This window comes from Haliaeetus albicilla, chromosome 21 (assembly GCF_947461875.1).
Source record: "Haliaeetus albicilla chromosome 21, bHalAlb1.1, whole genome shotgun sequence".
Classification (NCBI taxonomy): Eukaryota; Metazoa; Chordata; class Aves; order Accipitriformes; family Accipitridae; genus Haliaeetus; species Haliaeetus albicilla.
The window spans coordinates 15,256,936-15,282,730 of record NC_091503.1 but is presented as its reverse complement, the minus strand read 5'-3'; the positions used below and the strand labels follow the sequence as shown (position 1 = coordinate 15,282,730).

Genomic DNA, 25,795 nt, shown 5'->3' with positions numbered 1-25,795 from the left:
TGTGTTTTGAAATAAATGGAAACCTCTTGCCTTTTATGAAAATAATGGATCATTTCTAATTTATTGCTAATTTTTGCCAGTATCTTTTTATCCTCCAAAAGATGGTTTCTTCTTGTCTGACATTGACTAATATTTGGTTTTGGTTTTGTTTTATTTGTTTACATTAGCTGTGGCCTACTAGTACCTGCTTCTGGCCTTCTCAAAGGGTGTTACTGAACAGACCTGTAAGTGATAGTTTGCTATCAAGTTAGGAAATAGCTTCCCTTTCCCCAGTTCCCTTACCAGGAAACTAGTGACTGCAGGTGGGACACTGGACGCTGTTGAATGCCATCATCTTATTCTATGCATTTGACTGACTTTAGCCTTAGAAACCCATACTCAAGAACCTAGGATCCGCTGTCAGATCCAGAGTGACACGACTTTGCTTTCCTCCTGGGCCAGATTCTTGCAAGAATGAACTGCTCAAGATCCTTTTATGTAAGAGTGATACCTCTTTGGCAGGGTTACTTCAGGGCTGTGTCGTGTGCAGGGGCTGCATCTTTTTTTTAAGGAAAGTAGAGCAAGACAAAGACTGAGAAAACATTCATTCCCTATTCAGGTATAAAAACATAAAGTAGAAAACTTATTAATGTAACACGAGCCAAGCCAAACATTGCATCTGCTCAGACTATTTTGCTCTGTGCTTTTTTAACTAGACCACAACTTAAGGAGTTGTTCCGTAGTTCTTCATAGCCTGCGTAATGAAAGGAAACTTGGCATCACTGCAGAACTAAGGCATCAGAGTTTACCTAGGTGGTAGGAAGGGGAGACCCAAGGAGAAATTATGTCAAATAACATCTAAGCCACAGAAAATGATAAATGTGTTATCACTATATTTCCTGAGAAAGTTTCTCCCTAAAACTATTAATACATTATTATTGCCTAATCAGAAGTTCAGAGGAAAAGTATTTTTTGTTGAAAGCACAGTATTTATAATTTCTGTTTCTAAGATTAACTTCCTCAGTTTGCATGGGAAGTTTCGTAACACTTGCATATTGACTCAGGCAGGCTGTACTAATTAGGGCAAGTTTTAGTCTGTCTCTTACAATATCCTTTAAGAATTCAACATTTCCCTCTGTGACTGAAAAAAATTGAGTTTATGTCCCTTAACATCAGCTGGGAGAAAGTAATGCTGAAATACAAGTTCTTTCGGTGAGTGCTTCCAATTTATACATGTTAGAGGGTTTGTATCCAAACGAGAGAGGTGGGCAGGTATTTGCCACCCCGTGGGACAAGCTAGAGTGTGACTTTGCAGGAAAGGAGTGACCGCAGTTTGCAACAGTCGCATTGCGTGGCTTTTACCCTGCATTCAGCAGAAGGCAGTTTTAGCTGGCACTGGAAGTGGGGGCCAGTAATGAAAGGTAGGTGATGAGGTACCTAGCCACTGCAGGAGGAACACCTGGAAGTCGGCAGTGACTCCGAATACACCCTCCCTTATTTTGTGATAGATTGCTGGTCTGTCCTGTCTGAACTTTAAAAAGACAGTTTGTGGACATGTAAATTTAGGAAATCTGCTTTTCTGTGTTGTTGGGTCTCGTGGCTTATTCATCGTGGTTCTTTCATCACTTAAAAGGTCTTGTATACCCTGTAGTTGAAACATTTCCAACTTCCCTCCCCCAAATTGATTCTCTGGTGGCTAAACAGAGAGACTTGCACTTAAGCTGTAGCCTTTCCTCCAGAGAAGCCATTAATTTGATTTTCTCCTGTAGGTGGTTGCTGGGTATCTGTAGGAACTTGTGAGAACTTAATGTCTTTACTCTTCTGTAAATGTGAATTGGCAGCTTCAGAAGTTACTACCAGCACAAATGCAGACCATATAACCATAAAAGCCTACTAGGCTTAGGAGAATGGTTTAAATGTCACTTGAAAGAATTTTCCTATAACTAATTATGCAGTTAAAGAATGAGTTTATATAGAGGGAAGAAGATACATGCTCAAAAATCAAGATTAGAAAAATTTAACTAATTAGTTAAATTTGATTTGCATCCTTGCAGTTTAAAGAAATTCCTAATTGTCTAACTCAACTTCTTTGTATTTTTTCCTTGCCGGTACATTTCAATGTAATGATTGATTGGATTGTGAGCTTGCAACAAAGTGAGAAATATTAGTCTGTAAATGCTGATTTGTAGAGAAGATTCTCTGCACCAGTTTGTAAGATTATTTTTTTTTTTTTTTATTTTTTTAAGCAACATAATTCTTGCTGAGTTGAGAGCTTTTGCTTTTTCTTGTGAGCAGTAGATATTATTGCACCTCACATAGATTTGCTGTAGGCAGTGTCAGAGTGCCTGGAAAAATCTGTCAAACTGCTTTCAGAAATGGCAAGAAGTTGTTAAATTAACCCTGGAATTGTCCAGCAAATGAGCAAATGTAGTATCTTGAGGATAATGCATTTTCTATGGGTCTGCTTTTTTTTAGTGCAAGTATGTAGAGAGCTCCAGTGATTAAGCCCAATGTTTATGACCGAGAAGTATTGTCACGTAATTAACTCTCTAATTTACCCAGGGGATTTTATCAGCCTGTTTTAAATCTTCCCAAGTGACTGGTGTGAAGAACATCAGGTCAGGTGGGCAGAGAAGTCTGGAGAAGTTGGCCGTCTGTTTCTCTTTCTGGACAGATGTTGTCAGTGGGGAGCCTTCAACCTAAGGGAACCGCAAGACTGAGCTCCCCACCTGCTCCAGATGTTCCATGGTTGTAGGTAGGTATGGTTTAGAAAGTTGCTCTTTCACAAATAGTTACCAGTCCTGTAAGCAGTGAAACAACAGGGGAAAACTTCAGAGACTATGTTAGTATGAAGTCTACCACAAATCTTCCCTATGTCTGTGCCAGTAAGGGCAGGTGGTTTTTTTCTGACTATAATTTTGGTCTGGAAGAGCAATGAAAGCCTGTGGCACAACCACAGTTGTCACCATTTTTTTAGTATCTGAGAAAATCCCTTTTGACTGCTCAGTTTGACTGGTGCTGGATTAAACAATGGCCTCAGCTCTGGTGAATCAGCACCAAGCCCATTTAAAAAAAATTCAGAAGTAATTTATACCAATTGTTTACCATGTGGATTTTGAAACAATAGCCATCTTCAAAAAAATCTCTTGTCTTTGGGGTTAGCTATAATTGCCATTCTCTAAAACAAACAAATACCAGATACAGCATGACTTGTTTAGTAGCAGTGGTGGCCGCTACACCAGGAGCCACTGAATGGGTTGAGAAAATACCATGTGGCTTTATCAGAGTAGGAATGCTTTTGCATATGCTCCAACTCTGATTCTGTTGAAGTGCTGGCTGCACGAGAAGAATCGACGTTTATGAGTATGCCAGAGGGCAAAAAGTTCAAGCACTTGGATGTGTTTGGGAGGAAATCAAGTTCCATGGATTCAGTTGCAAGGGCAAAATGGCCAAATCTTGCCACAAAAAGTGTCTGTCTTGTGTGGGTCAGGCTGCCTTCCTCATCAAGCACTCTCATGATAGCAGAGGGTAACCAATGAACACAAGAAAATAACCAAATTTCTTTCCTCACTGACACATAAGTGGTGTCCCCTGCAAATCACAGTTCAATGCAGGCCAGACAGGCCTGTAACAATTTTAAGTTGCATGTGAAATTCCTGGAAGGCAAAACCATTGGGTGACCCAGTATCATCTTCCTGCTGGTTCTGTGGCAGTCCCCAGCACCGAGCTTTACAGGATACAAGACCAAATAGACATCATAAATAAGATGGTGAAGGATGCTTTCCTTTGCCTGTGAGCCACCACACTCTGGAGTTCACCATGCAAGGTCACGCTGTATTTATTCCAAATGTCCACTTGAATACAGCAGACTTTCTGAACCAGAGTGAGGTAACTAGATGCAGGTGGGCGCTCTGAAAGACTGCCTTAATAACAGTAAGAGCAGTCAGGCAGGTCACCTTTTCCTACTGGAACCGGTTTCTACTGTTGGATCGCTTGCAGGTATCAAGGTGCTTTCGCAGCCTGTTCAGAAATGATGTCAGTTACTAGTCCTGCTTTCTCTGCTGCTGACCGCATGGATGTCAGTTGGTTGAGTATTTCTGGTGTAGGCTGTTATCCTCCTTCCTGGTACCTGGATATTTGTACACAAAGGAAGGAATCTTTCCATAAGGAACTAATCACTTGAAAGCTCTCCCAAGAGAAAAATATTTCTGAGGAAAATAAAAATAGAATGACTTTTTTTTTACTGGTTCTACTGTTTCACAAGGTCTAAGCAAAATGATTAGCCATCAAGCTTGAGAGTTCAAAACAAGTACAAAGCACACATTTATATGGTAGAACTCATTGCCACAGCATGCTGGGGAGGCCAGCAGATAGATGAGTTCAAACAGGGGTCAGAAATTAATCAAGTCTGTTAAAATGGTGGTATGGTTGTAGCTACATGGCCCTGAAGTTGCCAAAAATTTGCGGTCACTGGAAGCAGAGGAGCCATTCCAGCAGAAGGATGTATACGTGTGTGTCATACTCATGCTCCCTTTCCCTGAGGAAGTACTAGTGGCCGGTGGTGGGGACAGCATACTGGAAAAGATGGATCCTTGAACTGATCTGGTACCACAGTGCTTATGTTCTCTTCTCTCTTATGCCATTCTTTTCTCTTTGAAATGCCTTGGGGTTTGTGACACTTGTCATCTACCTCCACAGATGAGATCACTTAGAAAGAAGTGATGATAAGAGGAAGGTCCTGTTTCCCCTATTCTGGGTGCTCCAGTCCAACCTGACGATCTCCATTCCAGAAAGGAGGCATTCATTTTTAATATTTAAACATTCACAGTAATGCTCGTAACTTCATAAGGGGATGGAAGAAACATTTTTCTTGTATTCTTCTGTGTCTTTAAAAGCTACTTATAATTAAAAGGGAATTTCCACATACAAAAACCAGCTTTGTTCAAGTGACCATGGTGTTTTTGCACGTGTTAAATTTGCAAAAATATTTGAGCTATTATTTTAATTTGTGGATGAAGTTTTAGTTGCTTGTTTCTTAACCCAAGCATTAGCCTATCAGGCAATAGAGACTTGAAGTTGAAATTCTCCATCAGGAAGACTAGACTGCTTTAGTTTGCTCTATTAGAAATGACATGGAAAAAATATCAATATATGCAACCGGACACTTAGAGTGCACTATTGAACTTAGTCAAGAGCCCTTAAGTTAGGCAGACTCAATTAACACTATCTTGAAATTTTTTTGTTATGATACAAGGACTTTGAGAAATTCCTGACAAAAAAAATACCGCAGCGAAACTAGACCTTTTCTTAAAGACTAATACCATGAGGAGCATTGATATATAAGCCTTACAGAATACCTGAGACTGGAAGGGGGTCTCTGATCATCTCTGGTCCAACCCCCTGCTCAGAGCTGGTCAAGGTAAACCAGGTTTATCTGTAAAGTAGCATGCAGATAAACTACTGGTTGTTGCAATTCTAACTTCAGTTTAAATAATTTTGCCTGCGTATAGAATATAATTCATAAAATTCCTCAGTTTTTCTGTACGTTGAGTTCTGCAAAATGTTTTCAAGTTTTCATGGTTTTAGCAATATGGAGAACTGCTGTGTTGCACAAGAAACTGGTGGGTTGCTACAGTCTTCTCATCCCTAGCTGTGAGAGCATACCAGCAGTTTAATTGAAAGAAAATAGGAGTATTCATGAAATAGTCCAGAAATTTATTTTTATGGGGTAATATCTATTCCACAGTAATGTCTGTATGGCAGGAAATAGTATCATCTGCATTGGTTGTAAGATCTTGTGTATGATTACTTTTTAGGAAATATTTTGCAACTTAATCACATCCTTTCTAGTATCCCCTTGATGGCCATGGCTCATGGGACTTTAGTCATCAAATAAGGATCATCTTTTCAAGTCTGGGATTGTAAATCTAGCATACAGAGCTAATTGGATTTGGGAACCAGAGCAGAGATTTGTTTCAGGGCTAGTATGACAGTGCAGCTACATCGTGTGGTTTTGTTTATTTGGTTGTGCATGTGTAGCATTGAGCAGGAGCAAAATATTGCATTGGTTAAGTAGCAAGTGGTTAAACACAGTACTTAGGCTTGCATATTTTTTAAGTGGAATTTTCTGGAACGTCTTTTGAAGTGCCACAATGCCATCTACTGGCTCACTTTTCTGTGGGTTTTTGTTTTTTTTTTTTTCCACAAAGGGGGTTTTCTTTTGTATGCAGGCTTATACGTAAGGTTTATATTAAATTATTTTTAAATAGCAAAATAAATAAGCTGGCATAGAATAAGCAAAATATTTTTTGGATGCATATGTATGTTAAAGGACGTAATACGTTACATATATTAAAGAATCATTTCTAATCTCCTGCCAGTTAATCTTGCTCTCCTTTTGTTAAAAGTAACTGAGATGATTAGTACTGAAAGATGATGAAGGAATCTCTGCTTTCCATTTATGTCCCTCAGAGTAGCTTTTGTGCAAATAGCTTCACTGTCTTCTGTCTGTAGTCAGTCAGTTCCCCTTTTTGTTTCAATGTTACATGGATAAATGGAAAGAAAATGAAGAAATATGTAAGCTGTCAAGCCACAAAAAGTGGGAAGTGTTGTATTAGAAATTATTTCTGACAGGGTTCTTCACTGACAAATTCCTAGATTCAATATATTCCCCTTAATTGGCTCCTTCCCCCCCCCCGCCCCGACGTGTGTTTAAACAGTCTTTTCAAGATTCATCAACAACATTCCGAGGACCAAAATTCCATGGGCTTTCTAACAACTGTTATGGAGAGGCATGTATTAGAAAATATTATTCTCAGTATCAGGCTGCTCATACCGTAAATGAGCAGTGAGCAGTTCTAAGAAGTTTTGATTGGTTCTTGGTTTTAATCAGTCTGCCTAATAATACTATCTATAGGAGTAATTCCCTGTCTTCCACTTGCTGCCAAAAGAAATGAATGGGCAAATACAAAAATAATTTCCCGAAGAAACAGGAACTGTAGGTACAGGTAAACACTGTTATTTGCAGTTTCACTGCCTGCTCTTTCTTGAAGATATCTGGAGAGTTTCCTCATTAATTGGTTAGTTTGTTTGTCTTCATAAAACACTCCTTCAATTTTAATTTGTTTTTCCCTGCATATTCAGTTTTTCCTAACAGAAATTTTTCATAATCCTGCCTTTTTTCAGCCTAGTTAGGAGACAGAGAAACATTGGTAATGGTTTGTAACACTTTGGATTGTTTTTTAAATAGATTTGTGACTCGCTCAAGTACAGCTCCAGAGTCATTATTCAAAAGAAAACAGCCAGGAAAAATTTCCAGCTGTTTCTGAAATGGCCTGTAATGAAGGTAAATACAAACATGTGTGCCCTTCCTGGCCTTTCACCCTCTATCTTACTGACATTCAGAAGGTCAAGTGGATCTTGCAAGCCCAGTTTTTATCTGGTAGGAGCTGTGTCTTGCTGACAGCTGCGGAGCATTTGCACGTCCACGTCTGTGCTGGTGGAAGAGCCCGAGTGCTTTTGGCCAGCTCATATGGAAAGGAAGGTGTCTGTGTGTTAAAGTTAGTGCTTGCTTGTGGCGGTGGTTTATTACACTGCAGTTGGTGTGCTGTACGCTGGGAGCAGTGAAGCTGAAATGATTGTACTTGGCACCCGTGTTGTTTTTTGTCATATAAATGATCTGTGTCAGAGAGGTTGCGCTGGGGAGCGGGTCTCGTTAGCAGCTCAGGCTTCCCAGTCCTTGCTAAAGAAGCCACCCACAAGCCATATGGTAAGTCTGCAGAGGGGAAAGCCCTCTGTGGCGCTCCCATTGCTGTGCTGTTTGGTTTTGGCTGGAGTGTTTTGTTTAAGGAATGCTCTACTCCATCCTGTGGGGAGGAACAGAGGTTGCTCCCTGCCTGTATTTGAAATAAGTGCTAACCTCTCACCCCTAATGGTTATCTGTGCTAGGAAATACCAGGGCAAGCCTCCATTTAGTGTGACATTAAAGAAGGGAGAATTGACAAAACTGGAAGAGCAAACAGGAGTATTTTATATCACATCTTCTGTTACAATCTCTTTTTTTTTTTTTTTTTCCTTCTGCGAACTGCCCTGTGCTATTGCAAGGAAGGAAGAACTAATTAAGCCAGATGCTGAAAGTGTTTTGCCACCCACACTACTGAAAAGAACTCTTTGTACAGAATTAGCTCTTACCAGTTGTGCTAAACCCAGTAATTTATCTTTGCCAAAAAAAAAGAAAAAAGTGCTGCTATAGTTTATTCCAATTAAACAAGTTAATGTAAGCTGTACCCTATATCCACACAAACACAGATATCTCCTGCTCAAAAGCTGGAGGGTTTGCAAATAATTATTTTCTACCTTGTTAATTCTTAGTGTTTGTAAAAAGGGCTGAGCTGAGGAGCACTGGGAAATTAACTCATTTGTGTATGGAACTGGCTGAGCGTGAGCTCGCAGGCCAGAGAGCAGTCTGATGGCAGCACGCTGGCCTAAACTTGGGCAGGTGTGAGCGCGAGGGCTTGGATTCAGCTCAGTGCGGTGCTGCAAGCGGCATTTGCCTCGCTGCTGAGAGGCAGGGGTAGCGATTCCTGCCCTGGGGGAGAGGCTGTAGGAAGGCAGAAGTCCACCTGCCTTCACCCGGAGTAGAGTGGTTCACTCTGTTTGCAGTTACAGCTCCACAGAGACTGCTTAATAAAGTAGATCGGAGTCACGTTTTTTGACTGGGGTGTTGGTTTGGAAACTGAGCTGAGCCAGAGAATTGATCTCAGGGTGTCCATGGTACAATGGACAGCAAGTGACAACTCACAGTCACAAACCTTGACTGAAATTCAACAAATCCATCCTCAGTCCTAAAAGATCAATGTCCTTTCTTCTCATCTGCTCCCTACTCAGGTTTTTGAAGAGTGGTGACAGTCCAGGCAACGCTTTTTTCCAGCTGAAATTCCAAATGCTGATGCCTTTGATTCCCAAGAGCTAAAGGGACTGTGTTTGTTCCCCTGGGGATGTGAGAGCAAGGATGTTGGTGTGTTTTGTACAGCTTTCACTGGAACTCTTCGAAAAGAGGGGGAAAAAAAACAGAAAAAAACTCTTTGAAGCTTGGGTCACTTTCAGGTGTGGGATTTGAAGATACTAAACCCAGAATGACAGCTAAGCAAGAAGAAAAAAAATCCTTGGATATCTTCCATCACAGAAAGTCAGATAAACAAGGAAATTATCTTTGTGATTCTGTCAGGAACAGATGACTGTAGCTTAGTAATCTGTTAGAATTTTGCCAAAAAAGGAGGTCTTGTTAATGCAGAAAAATAAAAACTTTCCTTTCCTTATACACTTACAGATCAGCTAGACACTGCAATAGGGACTTGACATGTAAGTATTTACGTAGATGGGGTGCTCCTTTCTGGGTGAAGATACAGACTGAATCAAAAACATCCAATACAGAATTTATCTTCAGGAAATACAGATGTATTTCCTGAAGATAAATTCAGTTAGTTATTTCTGCTCTTTCCAATTTAATTTTGTAATTTGAATGTGCACAGAGAAAAGCTCAGCCTGTAATCACATCTAAGGTGTGTGTAAGGTAACATCAGTGCGGAGAAAGAGACGTAATGGAACCTTAAAGTAAATTGTTCCTCATATAAAACTAAGTTTAATCCTTGGGCTTAGCCTTCTTGAAAGATAGGAAGAAAAGGAGTTTCTCTGTGTCTTATGTCTTGGAAAAATGTGTATGTTACAGGATTGACTTTTTTTTTTTTTTTTCTCCCCAAAATGCTGAAAAGGCCTTGTTACTTTAAAATAGTATTAAAGCATCTGGCAGTTTTACAAAATGCAGTGTACCTGGTGCCATCCTGTAACCAGCACTAGGAATCTCGATGAGGACAGTCTGGAGTCTTGAAGCAGGCGTATCGCCACCAAATAACTTAACTGTGGCTAACACCCATTCATGTAAAAATTCAGCAGCTCACTGTGTCTTTCACCTCCCAAAATATACCTTCAGTAGCAGATAAAAATGCTTTTTTTTTAAATGTTCCTGTGGCTCAAAGGCCATTAACAAAACAGAAAATTTAAATTGCTAGGTTAAACAGTATTACAGTTTTGAGTCACCTTATGTTTGGTGTTTTGGATAAGATTCAGAATAAATAAAAACACAAATCCAAGTTTATTTAGTTAAATAATGTATTGCCTTTCCAGATGTACACAAGTATGTTCTGCTTGAAAGGAAGAATATTTGCCTTATTTGGTGCATCTTTCTGTAGTAGGTGATTGTGCCAACCTGTCTTAAGTGCTGCAGTTTTCCTATTAGTTACAGTTAATTCTTTTGTTTAAGCAGGTAATCTAAGATCTGAGCTCTGAGAGTAATTATACCTCTCTGTATTCCTGCTACGTGTATATACTTTCTGTAAAATATTGGGCAGGAACCTGCAAGGAGAAGTGTCCCCTCAGCTCCCACTGGAGAGCCCTCAAGCGTAATACATGTTGTGTACTTGTTTACCAGTTGTCTGATGGAGTTATTACTGCAGGTGTACATGCAGTCACATGCTTTGGTACTGCAGATACTGCGAAAACTTCTTGTTTATAAAAATCAAGGTGGAACTGTAGCTAATGTGCATGGGTGACTATTGTGTCATGTAAGATACCACAGGTATGAACTTTGCATGGAAGCAAGCGCAGGCCCGGCTGGGATCAGAATAGCTGCTGGCTTCAAAGGCAGCAAGTGACCAAGGTTTTCCATGCTGCCAGACCAAACACATTTTTTAGAGCAATCTGGATTGCCTTGTGCCGCTGCACTGACAGCATTTTCTTCATTGAAGAACCATTGACTATGGCTGTTCTCACCACGCTGGGCTTGCACACTCCTGAACTACTTGTGATCTGGGTGAGCTCCGACATTTTCTCTGGCATGTTTCTTGCACATAGACCCTCAGATGCATTCTCCCAGAACTACAGCCAGCCAGTCTTGCTTTTCAGTCCTTAGTACTTTGGTACCTGCTGTCTCAAGATGTCTTAGGTCATGAAGCTCAGCCTTTCCCAATGCACGTACTTCGATGCCTTGCATTTACTTTATATTGTTCACTTAAAAATATGGTGACGATAAAGCATGAAAGCTTTTCAAGGCTTTCGACAATCATCATTTGGACAGGTAATTCTTAGTTAAAAAAACAGAAAGTCCATGTGCCATTTGCTGTCTCTGGAACTTTCTCTAAGTTCTAGTAGTTTGGGACAAAATCAGAAATTTTGCATAATTTTTCTCAACTAGAAGGGAGGATGAATGTAGAAGGTGATGTGCTGTATTAAAAAAAAGGGGGAGGGCACAGGTGGATAAGTAATTTTCTGAAAGACATTAACCTACAAACATGCCATATACATCCTTGCATAACTGTTCTGCAGCTCTTCCCAGCAGCCACGTTCTCCAGTTTACATGAGAAGTGAGGTAAAGTTGATTCTTTCAGTACATTGCATTTCTAGCATCTGACTTCAAATACAAATGTTGTAAAAGGTGTTCTTTAAATTATGACTGTTGTTGAGCGTAAAGTGGCAGCTTATTTTAGTTCTGCAGTAGTTCACAGTATGAAAGCCTATTAGTGCTACAAAATTACTTTATCACACTTCTCAGTAAGCATGTTTATTATTTTTTTGTACCAGTCTGTAAGGACTAAATTTTCTTCAGTGTTTCATTCCAAAAGTGTCTCTCAATTAGTGATCCAAGAGGACACTGAAGAGTGAAATACTTTCCTTTTATAATGACAATGTAGTCTTTGTATGTATTGTGGAGTTAGGTTTATCTGTGATACGCAAACATTACAGTATTTTCCTGGACATAGTGCAGAATGTGTGTTTTGTGGCAGTGGCTGTTACTGACAAAAGTAAGGCAGGCACTCCCACTGGCTTTGATGAATTCTGCTTATGTAGTTGCTACAAAACATAGGGTCCTCTGTGAATGGTTTGGGCATTTACATACCAAATGTCTCAGCATTACTAGAGTACCTGTTATACCACACTCAGCACAATGTTATCCAGGTCTTTGTCTCTGTATTTTCAAATACTAATGTTTTGTATTCCTTTCCTTGCCACACTCAGCATCTTAACTGAGTGATTTTTCTCTTCTGCATGCTATGTTGAGAAGAGATCAGACAAGTTTCTCCCCTTTACCCGCATGGGACTGACTTTTTAGAAGATCTAATTCTTCTGTGTTTGGCTTTCCAAAGAGTTTGAGCTGCTCTGTGGTGGTAGAGGTTTTATATGTAAACGAGAGAGAATTGGGAAGATGCTGAAATACGTTAGCAGGTAACAAGTAGGACGAGAAGCGAGGCAGGAGCCTGGAGATTGCCAGGATGCGGAAAGCATGCAAAGATCACGCCGGGTCAGTGTTAACGCTGCAGATCTGCTTCCTCCTTGGATGTGTGTTGTACCAAACCTTCACCTGGCTGTTTAAGCCCAAAATCAGTCACTGCTTGCTTTCCTGTGACCCACTGTCTGACGTCTTTTTAAGGTTACCTTTGCAGCAGCAGAGGGATGCTTCTTCCCCTTTGCAGCAGGCTGCTGCCCATGCCATCAGCTGTTGGGCCCTGTGTACTTTTAAAATGGCATTTTCCTTGTCACACTCCTTTTCTTCTGTAGGCCGAGGCTTGCAGGAAATGAGAGAAGTGAAACGGTGTGACTTTACTGAAGGACCACAGGATCTTGTCCACTTGGCTTTCCGGTGTTTTTCTTTCTTTGTTGAGGACCCTTACTTGTTATTTCAAGCAATGTCAAGTGTGTAGCTATTTGGAGCAAAGGCCGTGTCTGTCACGCCCAAGTTGTCTGTAAGGATAGTAGCATGTTTGTATAATTTAAAAAACAAGGCTCCCTTAACTGAGAAATAATCAACATTTAAAAAGAAGAATCTCTCGCTATTGTAGATGATCATATATAAATACACATGAGTGTATGTGTTTACAGTATTTTATGCGTTAATCATTGCTGGATTAGATATGATTCTCTGCTCTTTTCACTGAAGAGTATCTCTTCAGGGAGGACCCACAGAATAAATTAATAAGAACATTAAATAAATATGCCATCCTGCTTCTGATAGGCTGAATAAAGGTGTACCAAGATGCAGTACATATGGTTCTAATAAAATTACATAATTTATCATTATTAAGAGAAATAACTTTCAGATAAATTCTCGCCTGGTTTACTTTACTTCACACCTTCCTACTTAGTGAAAGCCAGACAAATGGTAGCTATAAATTAATTTTTCCTGCTTTTTCAAAAGCTTCATGTAGCTGTGGCTGCAGAAGATGTTTTGCCACAAAGTAGCAAAGAAAACAGCATTTGCAAAACACAGGCAGAAGTAACATATAGAGTAGTTCTAACTTCTCAGCTCTGTGCTTTCCTTCACTTCCTTTCCCATTCCTGTGTAGACAAATGGAATCACTGAAAATAAGCGAAATGTCTCTAAAATCTTTTTTTTTTTTCCATATTGATTCCAGCTCTGAAGAACTGGAATAACCTATGTATTTAAGGGCCCAAATGCAGTTCTTCAACATTCTTTCCTAAGCAAAAATAAATAAGGCTGCTGCTACAGCATTTAATATCACATAAAGATTTGGCAAAGCACTGAAGTTATTGATGAGTTTTTGGTTCCATTTGAATTTTTTAAGTTACTATGTACCACAATGGTGTGTTTATTACTGCAATACAAGATAATTTTAAAAATTGCTGTCTATATTCATTTGAAAAACATTAAACTGGCTTTAGTTATTATGAAAAATACTTACAAAGTGTGCTGTATATAGCATATCTGACTTTGGGTGTGGGGAAAAAAAGGTAATGCTTCTTAAAAACAATAACTACTTCACTTAAATCTGCAATAGGATTGCAAATTGGTTGGCATCATCCAACAGGAGACATAGTAGGTAAACAACTTACACCACTGTTGCTGACTCTTAAAAGTAATCATTATTCTTGTACATTTCTGTTCTTGTCAGCATTCACTTAATATGCATTTTTAATCATAGTGCAAGAAAACAGGAATGGGCAACTTCTTCATGTGGTGTTAGAGGCCAAGATTAGCAGCAGTATATGTAATATGACTGCACTGTCATCGGGGAGTTTTCTTCCTAGTTAAGATTCAGCAGTGTGCCTGTGAGATAAACCTGTCAACTTCCCAGGTGCAACAGGACAAACCAATCTGATTTAAAAAAAAAATATATATATATAATGTGTGTGTGTATGGTATAGATATATTCATAAACAGGACCTTTTCCTTTTTCTCCATAATAAAGACCCATGAAAACACATATATTTATATGTGATCCCTGGCTGTAATAAGGTGACCTTTTCTTCCTTGCAAGCAAATTTTCAACAAAAGAGAGAAGATGGCTATGTTTATATAGAGATTGGGTTTTTAATATTTTTTATATATGTAAATGTGTTTAATATGTAAAACCATCTGTAATGCATCAACTTCAGTTATCATCTGCATTTCTTTAAGAAAAACAAGAAACATTTTTTACTTCTCTGTGATGACCCTCTCAGGAAATCAATTTTTAAATAATTGAGAGCTAAAGGAATTGCTGTCTAACGATGTTTTCATATTCCTGTGCTGTGGTGGCACTTTTATGTGTTTAGGCAGGCCTTGTCTTTACCAATATAGTGATTCTACATAGAGTAAGAGTGTTGCACCATGTCCTGTTAGGCCGCTCCTGCTTTTGTCTGCCATCAAAAAATTAACAGTTGCATGAAAAACCCCCAGGAGTTGGTTTGCCTTTGAGGGCAGAAAATTGCCTCCTAGAGGTTGCTTCAGAAACTGTATTTAAATGACAGGAGAGTTATTAAATAAACAAACACTGTTAATTTTGTTATTTGTGTTTCAAATGGGGTGAGACATAGAAGGGAAACTCCTCTGTACAACTCTTATATTGACTTAGCTTAGAAAGCGGTGGTAAAAGTACCATTACGAGGGTCTGTAGTCATATTGCATTGATATACATAAGAACATAACCCTGATTGCAATTAGGAAGATGATGTTTTTGTGTGCTGGGAAACTCAATCAAGATATGTCACCAGCTGTGCAAGGTGCTAAGATTCATTCAAGGGCTGAGACCTAAATTGTCTTTCTCGTGTGTCCATCCTGCTAAGAGATACTACAAGCCAGATTTCTTGTCATTGTGACTTTGCATTTGTTTACTGAAGCTGTGGGCATCCTTCTTCAGATCCACCCATGTGGGCGTACGCTTTGGCTGTACGTTGCCATTTCCTTTTGGACATCACCTTTCCTCAGGTCTGCCGCCTAGCTGCTTACCTGAGTAATTTTATGGCATTCACATTGAAATTTGTCAGTGAGACCTCACCCAAGCAGGGAGCTAGTAGTTTGGAGATTGTCAGGTTTGGCAGGAAGATAATGATGAGTAGTTTGGTGACAGTGAGAAGAAGTATCTTCAGCAGGGCTCAGCAAGATTTGTTAGAGCTCGCAGGTTATTCACCACGCAATTACAATTCTGTAAAGTATGTGGGAGAAAGAGATGGCTGGCCACCTTCGTACCGCAGAGCCAACACAACTAAGGAGGGAAAAATGTGGTGGTTATTAAAGTGGACAGACATTTTGAATATATACAGAGCTGTCAAGACAAGATGCCATCATACTTTTCAGAGCAGAACCATGCACTCTAAAATGACCGAGGCAAATTAGAAAAAAATTTAAAACCCAGTCACCTTATTTTCAGCCCTGCAGAAATAGGAGCAGTAACTTCTACCTCAACTCTGAGCTGCAAAGTAAAATCTTCATATGGATAAAACCCACAAGAGATGCCACATGTGTTCAAAAGCTGAAGATGATCTTCTAGTAGTATTTTGCAAGCAGTGGCAATGGGTCTGCAGGATCTACTCCACTGGCTGTGTCGGTTAGGAAGGCAGCCCCTAGGATTTAGGCTACCTCCCAGGTCACCACTGTCCCGTTGCAGTTGTATCTGTCGCATGTCTTGGCATGGAAGCTACACATAACCTGCTCACCAGCCACAGGTGTCCCTCAGAGACAGGCACTGCCCAGTCATAGGCCATTTGAGAGGACAGAGTTCAGAGCTGGCAATTTGACTGGAATTGCTGAATTTTTAGGGTGCTAGCGCATGTTCTTCTAATGTCTTCAGGACGTTGGGATTTTTTTTCAATATTTAATTCTACTATTTAGTTCTTACTGCACCTCCCCATATACATCTCTGATATTCTGTTATCTGGGGAAAACCTCACCTACTTGCTTTTTTCCCAATAGCGGTGAAAGATTCTATGAACTGGCTTCTCCCTGTGATTGCTGCTGCCAGCCACGAGCAAGGAAAAGTACTGTTTCCGTATGAACACACAAACCCAATAACCAGAGAATGGTTGGGTTACAGGATGGACCAGTGCTTACTGTTCAGTAATTTCTTTTTCCCCATTTGTTGTGATAAATCCTATTCTGAAACCCTAAGTCTTTTCCTGGATTCAGATGGAAGGCAAGATTAAGTTTTTGAAGTTCACAAGAAAAAGCTGACCCTATAGACTTGTACTAAATCTTTGAACAAGGAAAAATTGTCAGGTTTTGAGGGTTGGACTTGTCAGACATTTTTAAAGTACATAATTTTGCAGGCAGAATTTAAACATCGAATAATTCAGTAAGATCTGAAAAGCAGCCTTTTTATTTCTATTTATTGTCTTCTCCTGACGACGAAGTGGTTCTTTATTGTGCATTCTTTCCTGCAGAATTTAATTGCAATGTGTTACCTTACAGAGGTAAATAAAATCTGGGTAACAAAGTTGCTGAGAAAATGGTAGAGGCTTTTTCCACAAAAGCTTCCTGTGATTAATGAAAATACCCTGACACTGACCTATGTACTGGCTTCCAGCCGCCTACCAGAAGAGTAAATGGCATGCAGTGTACAAGCTACAAAGACAGATGATGGAAGAAAAGAACACAACAGATAGCCACTTAAGTCTTTAATTTGGGAGAATGATCGACAGCAATGCTTGCTGCTTAAGTGCTTTCTTTAGACTTAACACAGGTGAGGATATCGTAAGAAGGCCGTTCTGATTCAGAGGGTTAATGAGTGTCAGTGTGTAAATACCGGTGCAGTCCTTCTGCTGAGGCAGTGGATGTTTATAGATGTGAATTTTTCAGCAGCTATAAACGGAAGGTCTATTTGTTTTGTCTAAAGTGCATGGGAAAGGCTTGCTCATAATGTTAGAAATTCAAGGCTAATAGTTTAAAAAAATCCTTAAGTTTCAAAGTTCAGCTTAAAATGTCATGGCATAGCTTCTGGAAGGGAGGCACCAGAGCAGACAAGCTGCAGCAGCCCAGCAAAGGCAGACAGCGCAGCACTGGTGGCTGTGCGCTCGCTGAAATGCGTGCACGCCTGTGGTTTACTAAGGAAGCAGCTCAACACACACATCTGTGATTTTATTGCGTTCGAGTCAAGAGGTACAGCAGTAGATAATAATCACCTTTTGGCACAGAGACAGCAAACAACAGCTCGTACCTTTCTCCTACAAAGCCATCAGCCCTGGCTGAGTATGATTGACTGAGAAGTCACGTACTCAGCCTCATCTATCTCCCCAGTTGGTGGAGAAAAAAAAATGCAATTCAGGTTTCAGCATTTTTGTAATCCCTCTGAGCCTCCCATTAAATTTGCTCTACTGTGTGGGAAAGGATTAAAGATTCTTTGGGCTCCAAAACACAGTATACAAAAATTAAGTACTACAGCATGGTCTGTGGTAAGGCAGCAACTAAAGTGTATAGCTTGCCACATAACCTAGAGCAGCAAGTTCTCTTTGATAAGTAACACTTGTTGACAGCTTAAAATTGCTGTTGGTAACACATGCCACAGTTGTGTACAGCCTTTGTTTTAAATATTCTGTACGCAACATGCTTCATAAGTAATTTCAAAAATAATCAGAGTTGTTCATATGCTGTTACTTAGTTCAGAGTGCCAAAAGAGGGAAGTATTTGTTGGCAAGGAGAACTTCTGTTCCTTCAAGAATGGCTCATAAATGCTCTCTTGTAATAAATATTTCAAGATTAAAATCAATGTGTTACAACTTTCAGACAAGGCTGTTTATCAAGATGAAATAGTCCATTTCCTAAAAGGCAATATTATTTACATTTTATGTGAGTGTGGGCATAGATGAGAAATTTTTATATAAGAGCTGCCAGGATTTTTTCCCCTCAAAAATGGTAAATGAAAAATGCCAGAAAATTTCTTTCCCTTATTTTTTACTACTTTGAGAGCCTGACTTGCTGTCGGGCTTAGTTTGTGCAGTATTAAATTCTACTAAATATATCGTGCTTAGTGTAATTAAGCATCTAGCCTTTTTTGTCCTAATTCCATAATTAAATATATGAACTTTTTTTGCATGTGAAAAGGACACAGAGCTACTGTGTACCCAGGCCTTGGGGAGAAAGTAGGGGCAAGAAAGGGCATAACAGATATTAAAAATTGGACTCCCAGACTCATACTTTCAAAATAAATGTCACCTTTTCCTGCTTACATTACCTGACTTGCATGAAACTTCTTCCTTCCACATCTCAACTGTTAAGCGAAGAGCTGTGTGTGGCTACCGCCAACGGCGCATCTGACTACGATTTACCAATGTTACAATGCAGACTAGAAAGTACTAAAGAACAAGAGGAATCAAAGCATCAGTGTTGCATTTTTGTCAGTTTTCATTTCCTCATGGCACTAGAAAGCACAAATATATGAGGTGTGAATACTATGTCATGAACAAGAGGTCAGTTCCAGTGTGTGTATAATGTTACTGCTGAACTAACTGTATAACTGTTTTCACCATTTGTAAGCCAAATTAAATTAGGGTTCCAAAGGAACTGGAAAACAATACCTCACCATGCAATTTATATCTAGGCTCTCCACCCAAAAAGCATAATAAGAAATACCTGCTGACTATATCCATCTTTTTATTTTTCATTATTTTCATCTTTTCATTTTTCTAAACATACAGGCTGTTTGCTTTTCCTCTGTAGTAACTTCTAATGGTAACTTTTAATATGAGCCTTTGAACAGTATTCCCCAATGTCATTATTTCAAGATTTTATATATGCAGATATTTTACGTACCAGTTATTTTTCTTAAGGTCTAGGCTGATAATAGTATTATTTACAAAAAAATACTTATAGAAAGAAAAATGTCATTATGAAAAAGTTTAATACATGGGCTACTCAGTTCTTGGGGGGGGGGGGGGTTGTTAATCTCTCTTGTGAAGCTGAAATTATAACCTGTTTACTTTCCAGTTTCAGCTTTCTGATATTTTGGTTTGATTTCAGGTTACCATTGGCCAACTGTATTCCACGCAGAAATTGGTTATTGAGAGTCCAGGAAACACATAGCTATGAGAAGTCTCTGATCCCGAAGCAACACTGGACCATCTTCAGCATCCTACAGTGCCACATACAGATGCGTAAACTCACTGCACATGTCTGAGCTTTTCTGTTCAGCAGAAGAAATGCCTGAGAGACTCAGTTTTTGCAACCAAAGTACTACTTTTTAATGGTTCACATGTTCTAAAATATATTGCTGTGATTTATAACGGCATGTAAGGTAGCCTTGAAATCTGTTTGCTTGTATGTCCCATGTGATTGAATAGCTCCTGCCCTACTTTGACAATAAAACTTCATTAAACTACCTGTAACCAGATACATTATTCTGCTGCTGATCTTGTCTCTCACTGCACACGAGAGATGTGTTAGATTTAAAACCCCTCACCCAGTTACTAAGACTAAGTTCTTATTGACTCTGTTTCATTTTATAGTGTACAGCATCCAAATTAAATGACTAAATACGTAGTGCATCTTAAGTATTAAAACCAGAGATGGACAGAGATTTCATCTCCTGGACCTTGATACTTATAAATATCACAAACTGCATTGTGTGATTTCTTTAAAGAGCATCCCTTGACATTTCAGGAGGTGACATAAAAATTTCACTAGTTCTTTCTTTAGTTTCCAAGAGTTAATAACCAGTCTTATCCTACTTTTAACAATTAACAGAATCAGAATAGCAGCATGTAAGACTTGCATCACCGAGGCTTGGGAGCTTTAAAATATATTTTCACCCCCGAGTCCTTTTCTAAATTTGTTGAGGTGCAGCTGTTAGCAGAAAGCACCACATCACTTTATGCAAGGTTTCCCTTTTTCACAAAGCTCCTGAATTTTGCAAAATAAAAAGAACCTAACTATGACAATAACTCAAGTGCTGTAAGTCATGAACTGGCAGCAAGCTTTGCATAGCAAAAGCAGAACACTCAGTATAGCATTTTATTGGTTATTATTAAATCTGTAGAATAATCAACACTTTTAAGACAATATGTTAAAAAAAAGGCAAGCAAACATTGCTGTGCTTGAATTTGTTTTCTATTAGGAATTTGCAGAAAAATTAAGGAGTGCAAAGCTTTTTTAATGGCATACAGAAAAAAACTTCCTTTTTTTTCAGAGTGAGTATTGTTGTGGGTTTTTTTAAGAAGAGGAACAGAAACTCAAAACTAGTTCGATGGTGCTGTGGCCTTTAAAAGCCTCCAGTTATTTTTCTTGCTTCCCAAAATTCACCTTTGTTTAGAACTGCCATTGTTTTGCATTGTTCATGCTGTGCGATAGCATTATTAAAGCAAAGGATAGCCAAAGTGTCTAATGAAGAACAAACTCCCATTCCTCACTACCATTTAAAGTGAATTTTATAATTTTGTCCAGTTAGATTGAAATGTTTAGCAATGCATTCCATTAACAATATAGTGTACAGAATAAGATACTGTGACTACCTGAGACTACAAATACAGCCTCATTCTCACTTTCAAATAAAAGGCAAATACAGTAATAATTCTCCTCTTACTAGGTGTATAAGTATTGCAATGTAAATTGCTTTTAGTGAACCTTTTATTAAAATGGAATTGAATTATTCTAATAGGTACAATATGTTAGATTCTGTATTTTAAATCTTCACATTCACAACTGGATAATTAAGTGCGCTAAAGTTAATGGCAAAAGTGTATGGGAAGAAAGCTTTGATTACTATTTAAGCTTCCAGTGAACTCAAAGAAATGTAATAACATCTTATACTTTTAGAGGACACAGGCTTGGGAGGGCTGCCAGTTTTATACTCTAAGGAACTTGGTCCCTAAAATGGTACATGCAAAATCCTTGTTTAAAACAGCTTAATTACTGGAACAAGCACTGCATACCTTTTCAAGATCTGAGAAGGTATGCTAGGAAACAAAATAAACATTCTTATAAACAGTGTAGCCCTAATTTATAAAGAACAACAACTCCATCGGTAACATTTTTACTATTTAAATCTAAGTTCACAAAAAAATAAGTTTGTTTTCAAATAGAGGCCCTTTCAATACATAATCATTTCTTCAAAAATACCAGTACCTTTCCAGTGAAGTTCTTTATCGTTGTTTCCAACAAGAATACAGCTGTAGATGGTACATGCTGTCATATAGGCGTGCAGTCACAGGAATGTGGAATTTCTTATTAATTCCCTCTAAGGATATTACTTCTCCACTAATGCCTGAAAATTCTGTTGTTAAGTTTCGATGGTAGATACAACACTTCTGCACTCCTAATTCACGGAATCAGCTCCTACTTTCTGTCTTAAGGTTACAGTTCAGATTATCTCTCCCTTAGCTATTTACACCTGCAAAAGAGCAGTAGTAACCTTCAGGATACATTCTACAGAGAGGACCCATAAAGGAAAATTAAAAAAAAATCAGGCTCTGTATTCCCTCTCTCCCCAATCCGTAGAGCAGAGGTTAAGACAGCTCACTTTCTCAGTCTAGGAAAAATTAGTTCTTACTCCAAATTAACAATCAGCTTACCATACAGTATTTATACATTACTTACTAGAAGTAACGAAGAAAATTTCTGCCACTAAGGACCAAAAGCCTGTGTAATACTATCTAACTTGTTAACAAAAGTGCAAAGCTAGCAAAGATATTAGCATTTACTACTCAAACCAAACACAGTCACTGCATTTTAGACGTCTGTTCCCTCTCTGTTTTGGACAGATCTGTATGTTTCCTTTCCTTACCAACACACATGTAAGTGCACCCTCCACTAGTGGTAGTTATGTGCATATCAGTTGTACGTGATTGGAAGATATCTAGAAATACTATTTTTTCCTTGCCTAATGTCCATTTTAAGTAATGTTGTCATAATATACTGAGTTCTATATAAAAACATAGCTTACCAAATGCTTTATCATTGAAATCCTACAAACTACGGAAGGAAAATACTTAGAAACCACATCTGGCTTAGGAAGTCCAGCGAAGAAATAATAGTTGTAGGCTACGATTACTTTAGCATTATGTTCATATCCACTTGCCCTGTTCTTACTCTTGGCTAGCCATACGTTCATCGTCGCTGATGGAGGCAGCGAACTGGAGAGCTGGCACTGTGGTCCAGCCTCGGAGTTGCTGTGCTCTTACAGCTGCACCTTCTGTGCTTCACCAGTTCCGTTTACGTTGCAATACTCATTAAATCTCTCTCTTGGCACTCTGTCAGGAGCTTTGTTGGATTTTTCAAAGCAGTGTAAACAACAGGAATAGTTAAAACACAAAGGAATGATCCCATGACTTATGTACAATGTCCACTATTATAAAAAGTATATCCTTTTTTCTTAGAATAGAAGGGAGCTCAATAAATATCTTTACTAAAGCTGCAATGTCTTAGCAAAACAAGTTTGCTTTTGTATTATATTAAAAATGTTTGTCTGTTCCTGATCTCAACATTTTTGCAAAGTATTAACCTCAGCAGTATGCACCAAAATTTAAGTGTTTACATATACTGAAGTTTGTCATGACTTTTACAGTATAAACTTGGAAACAGCGCTCTGAAAGAAAAAAAAGACCAATTTGTTTAATATTAGTAACTTTAAAGGACAGGCATTTCTGTTGTGTGTTACAACTTCTCAGGAGATTTTACTGCAATTAAAAGCTCAGTTTCAAAATGCCAACATATATCAGAGGTACAGCTGTCCTGGAGGAAAGCAACCCAAGAGAGTAGCATGTGAACACTTACCATACAATGTTGAAATAGGCCAGGAAGGATTTTAACTTACTACTTGTATTTCTAGAAAGCTGCTTTTATATAAAACTTCACCAAGTTTCCAGGCATTAAAAGCATTTCTTCCACCCTCTAAATTCAGCAGGTAGAAGAATAATTTTATGGAGAAGCACCAGCCCCTCAACTTGGTTCCTCTAATGCAATATAAATGCATCTCTCTAGATACCCAGCACGGACCATACGTACACGTAAACAGAGCCATGAAAGAGCTGTGCACTGACTGTTTTCCTGAGTTTTCCATAATGATCTACAGTGAAATCCTGGCATTATTCAAGTCAGGAGTATACTGATCGCTTTGTTCCACGGTTCTTAACACAGGCATAATTATTTCATACTCTTAGAAATGTTTTGCTTGATGACCATAAAAAAAGAAGGAAGGTGTATAGCTCTTTGAGAGTTTACATTCTCGCTTTTTCTTTTTTCAGTATTTTAGAATATAAGAATAATGCATGAGCCCTTAATGTGGAAGCAGGAAAAAAGAGAGAGAAGCCAATAATTCTTCCAACACTGTGTATTTTCTACAACTGTAAGAGGAAAAAATTCAGAACTCTCAAACCTGTTTCACAAACATATGCACCTTCAAAGGATTCTGCAGCTTACACAGGAAATTAAGTATCATCAATGTGTTTCAAGAGATGCTTCTTTCTAAACTACTTACCTTTTTTACTGTTAAGCCCAGTAACTACTGAAGCTTTACAAGAGGGGGAAGTGATGGTAAGTAGTGCATTCAAATGACTACTCTTCTGTGTTCAGAGTAAGAGAACTATGGAGACCTGTGAAGAATGTACAGGCTTTCTATTGAAAAAGTGCACCCCATAAATATTTATACTGGTCTTTGGCAATATGCTAATCCAAGGCGAGTAATTTTCCCTCTCTCAAAAAGAATCTTGAAAAACAATTAAGGTGATTTAATTACTGCCACACATAGACAGCAGATTTTGAACTCCTGACAGATGAACATTCATCACAGTGCCATGTTATCCTAACCCCATAACACAAGACTCTGAACAGAATGGACAATTAAACCTAGATCATTTCCCCTACCTTCCTGCAGTACTCTGGGCTGGATCCAAATCCCAGGGAAGCCAATGGGAGCAGAAGCCAGGCTTTTCAAGTACTGACCGAAAGCCCCAGCTTCAAATAAAACAGAAGTAGTTTGCATGCAAGTTTGCAGTTCTTCATGACACCAAAGTAAATTTAGCTTCACAGTCCTTTTCTGAATCATTTAAATCTGAATTTAAATGTAAGTGTAAGCGACAAAAAAATTGCTTAAGGAAGATTTAACTTTGATGTCCTTCCAGTTACCCACTATAGAGTTTCAACTATATTAAGCTTTTTTGGTTTATATACACCTACAAACCCATTTGGCAGCTATTTCTCCCTTAATCCATGGGGAAAAAAAACAGAAATCTGCATAAAATGAAAATCTTTGGAGTTTTTTCCGAGAGTGCCAACAAATATTTATCATTTCTTACTTCTTAAGTTATGGGAGGGAGGGTGTTTATAAGCACATCCCCGAAAAGTTATGTTCTGAGTCTTTATAAAATACTACATTAACAGTCACGCAACCAAACAAGAAGAGTGCTTCACTTAATGTTTTACTCTGTTGGGCCTTTTGATTTTATAGAATTAGAACGACTTCATTTTGAATATAATTCTTTGAGAATAAAGTTGCAATTATGCCATGTATCTCAACCCATGACCACGAGCAGCAGCCCTGTGCTTTGCTGATGTGGGCTTGCTAGCATTCGGTACGCACGTGGTCCAGTTCTGATTTTTACACTGCTGCCCAGTGTAATCTTTGGTAAGGCCTTGTGTTTCCATAGCCCCCAGTAACCTCATCTATGAAAATACAGAGAACTGTGTGTAGGCAGTCTTTGAAACCTGCTTTGGAAGTCTATGCTTCTATAAAATCTTAAAAGTACAAAATGTACTGTTCTATTAAAAAATGAGTATGTTTGATTCTCATTTGAGAGAGGTTTCTTCTTTCACAAAAAGTAATTCTTAATAATAAATGAAAGCACTTTATCTGTTATCAAAGCACAAAAATGTGCTTTAATTAACACAATTTGCAGGATCTTAGACTGGCACCAATTTTCTGAAGCACTCAAAATCATTTTACTGTTTAGTCTCAGCAAATACTTTCTTGCATTTTGAATTTCAGATCACACGTCTGAAGAGAACACCCAAGTGTCACATTTTCTGGATGTTGATGTTTTACACCCATTGCCCATAGTTTACAGCGTACCAGAGAACGTTTCTAGCCCTCTTCCAAGAAGCACAGCTAGCTGGGATTCTTTAAGGTACCAGCTCCACACCTCTGCCCAGACACAGCCATCAGAAAATGGCTACTCCTTTAAATTCTGTTTAAGGAGAGATCCCTCCCCTCCCTTCTCCAGGCGAAGTCTCCTTCTTCTCTGAAGCCATTAAAACACAGACTAAGGAATGGGCTCCAGAAGCCCCAAATATTACATTGTACTTAAATGAAGAATCAATCTTAATGTTGTTAGCATCACATATCAGCTTAAGAGCACACTATTTCATTGACACAACTATCTGAAGAAAAACTAATGCATACGAGATTATTCCATGTAATATCCTGTAATCCATGATAGTTTTAAAACAAACTTGTGTAAGGAAGTAGTAGAGGTCACTATTCTCCCTTAAAACCTTTCATGCTTTTGGCAAGAGTTTACGTGTAACTTGGAAAACAACAGTAAGACCTTCTGTTTGCATGGATAGAGC

At 38.7% G+C, this 25,795-nt stretch overlaps 1 protein-coding gene across 3 annotated transcripts in view; it reads left to right on the top strand.

Moving 5' to 3' along the window:
• LYRM4 (LYR motif containing 4) overlaps positions 1-19,628 on the top strand; it is a 90,439-nt gene extending 70,811 nt beyond the window's left edge. For all 3 annotated transcript variants that reach the window (XR_011329131.1, XM_069809032.1, XM_069809033.1), the window contains one exon: positions 19,259-19,628. Coding sequence is in view for 2 of the 3 variants with exons in the window: in XM_069809032.1 (XP_069665133.1) it covers positions 19,259-19,321 (63 nt within the window). In the remaining variant the exon portion in view is untranslated. The remainder of the gene's footprint in view (positions 1-19,258) is intronic.
• The last annotated feature ends 6,167 nt before the right edge of the window (positions 19,629-25,795 follow it).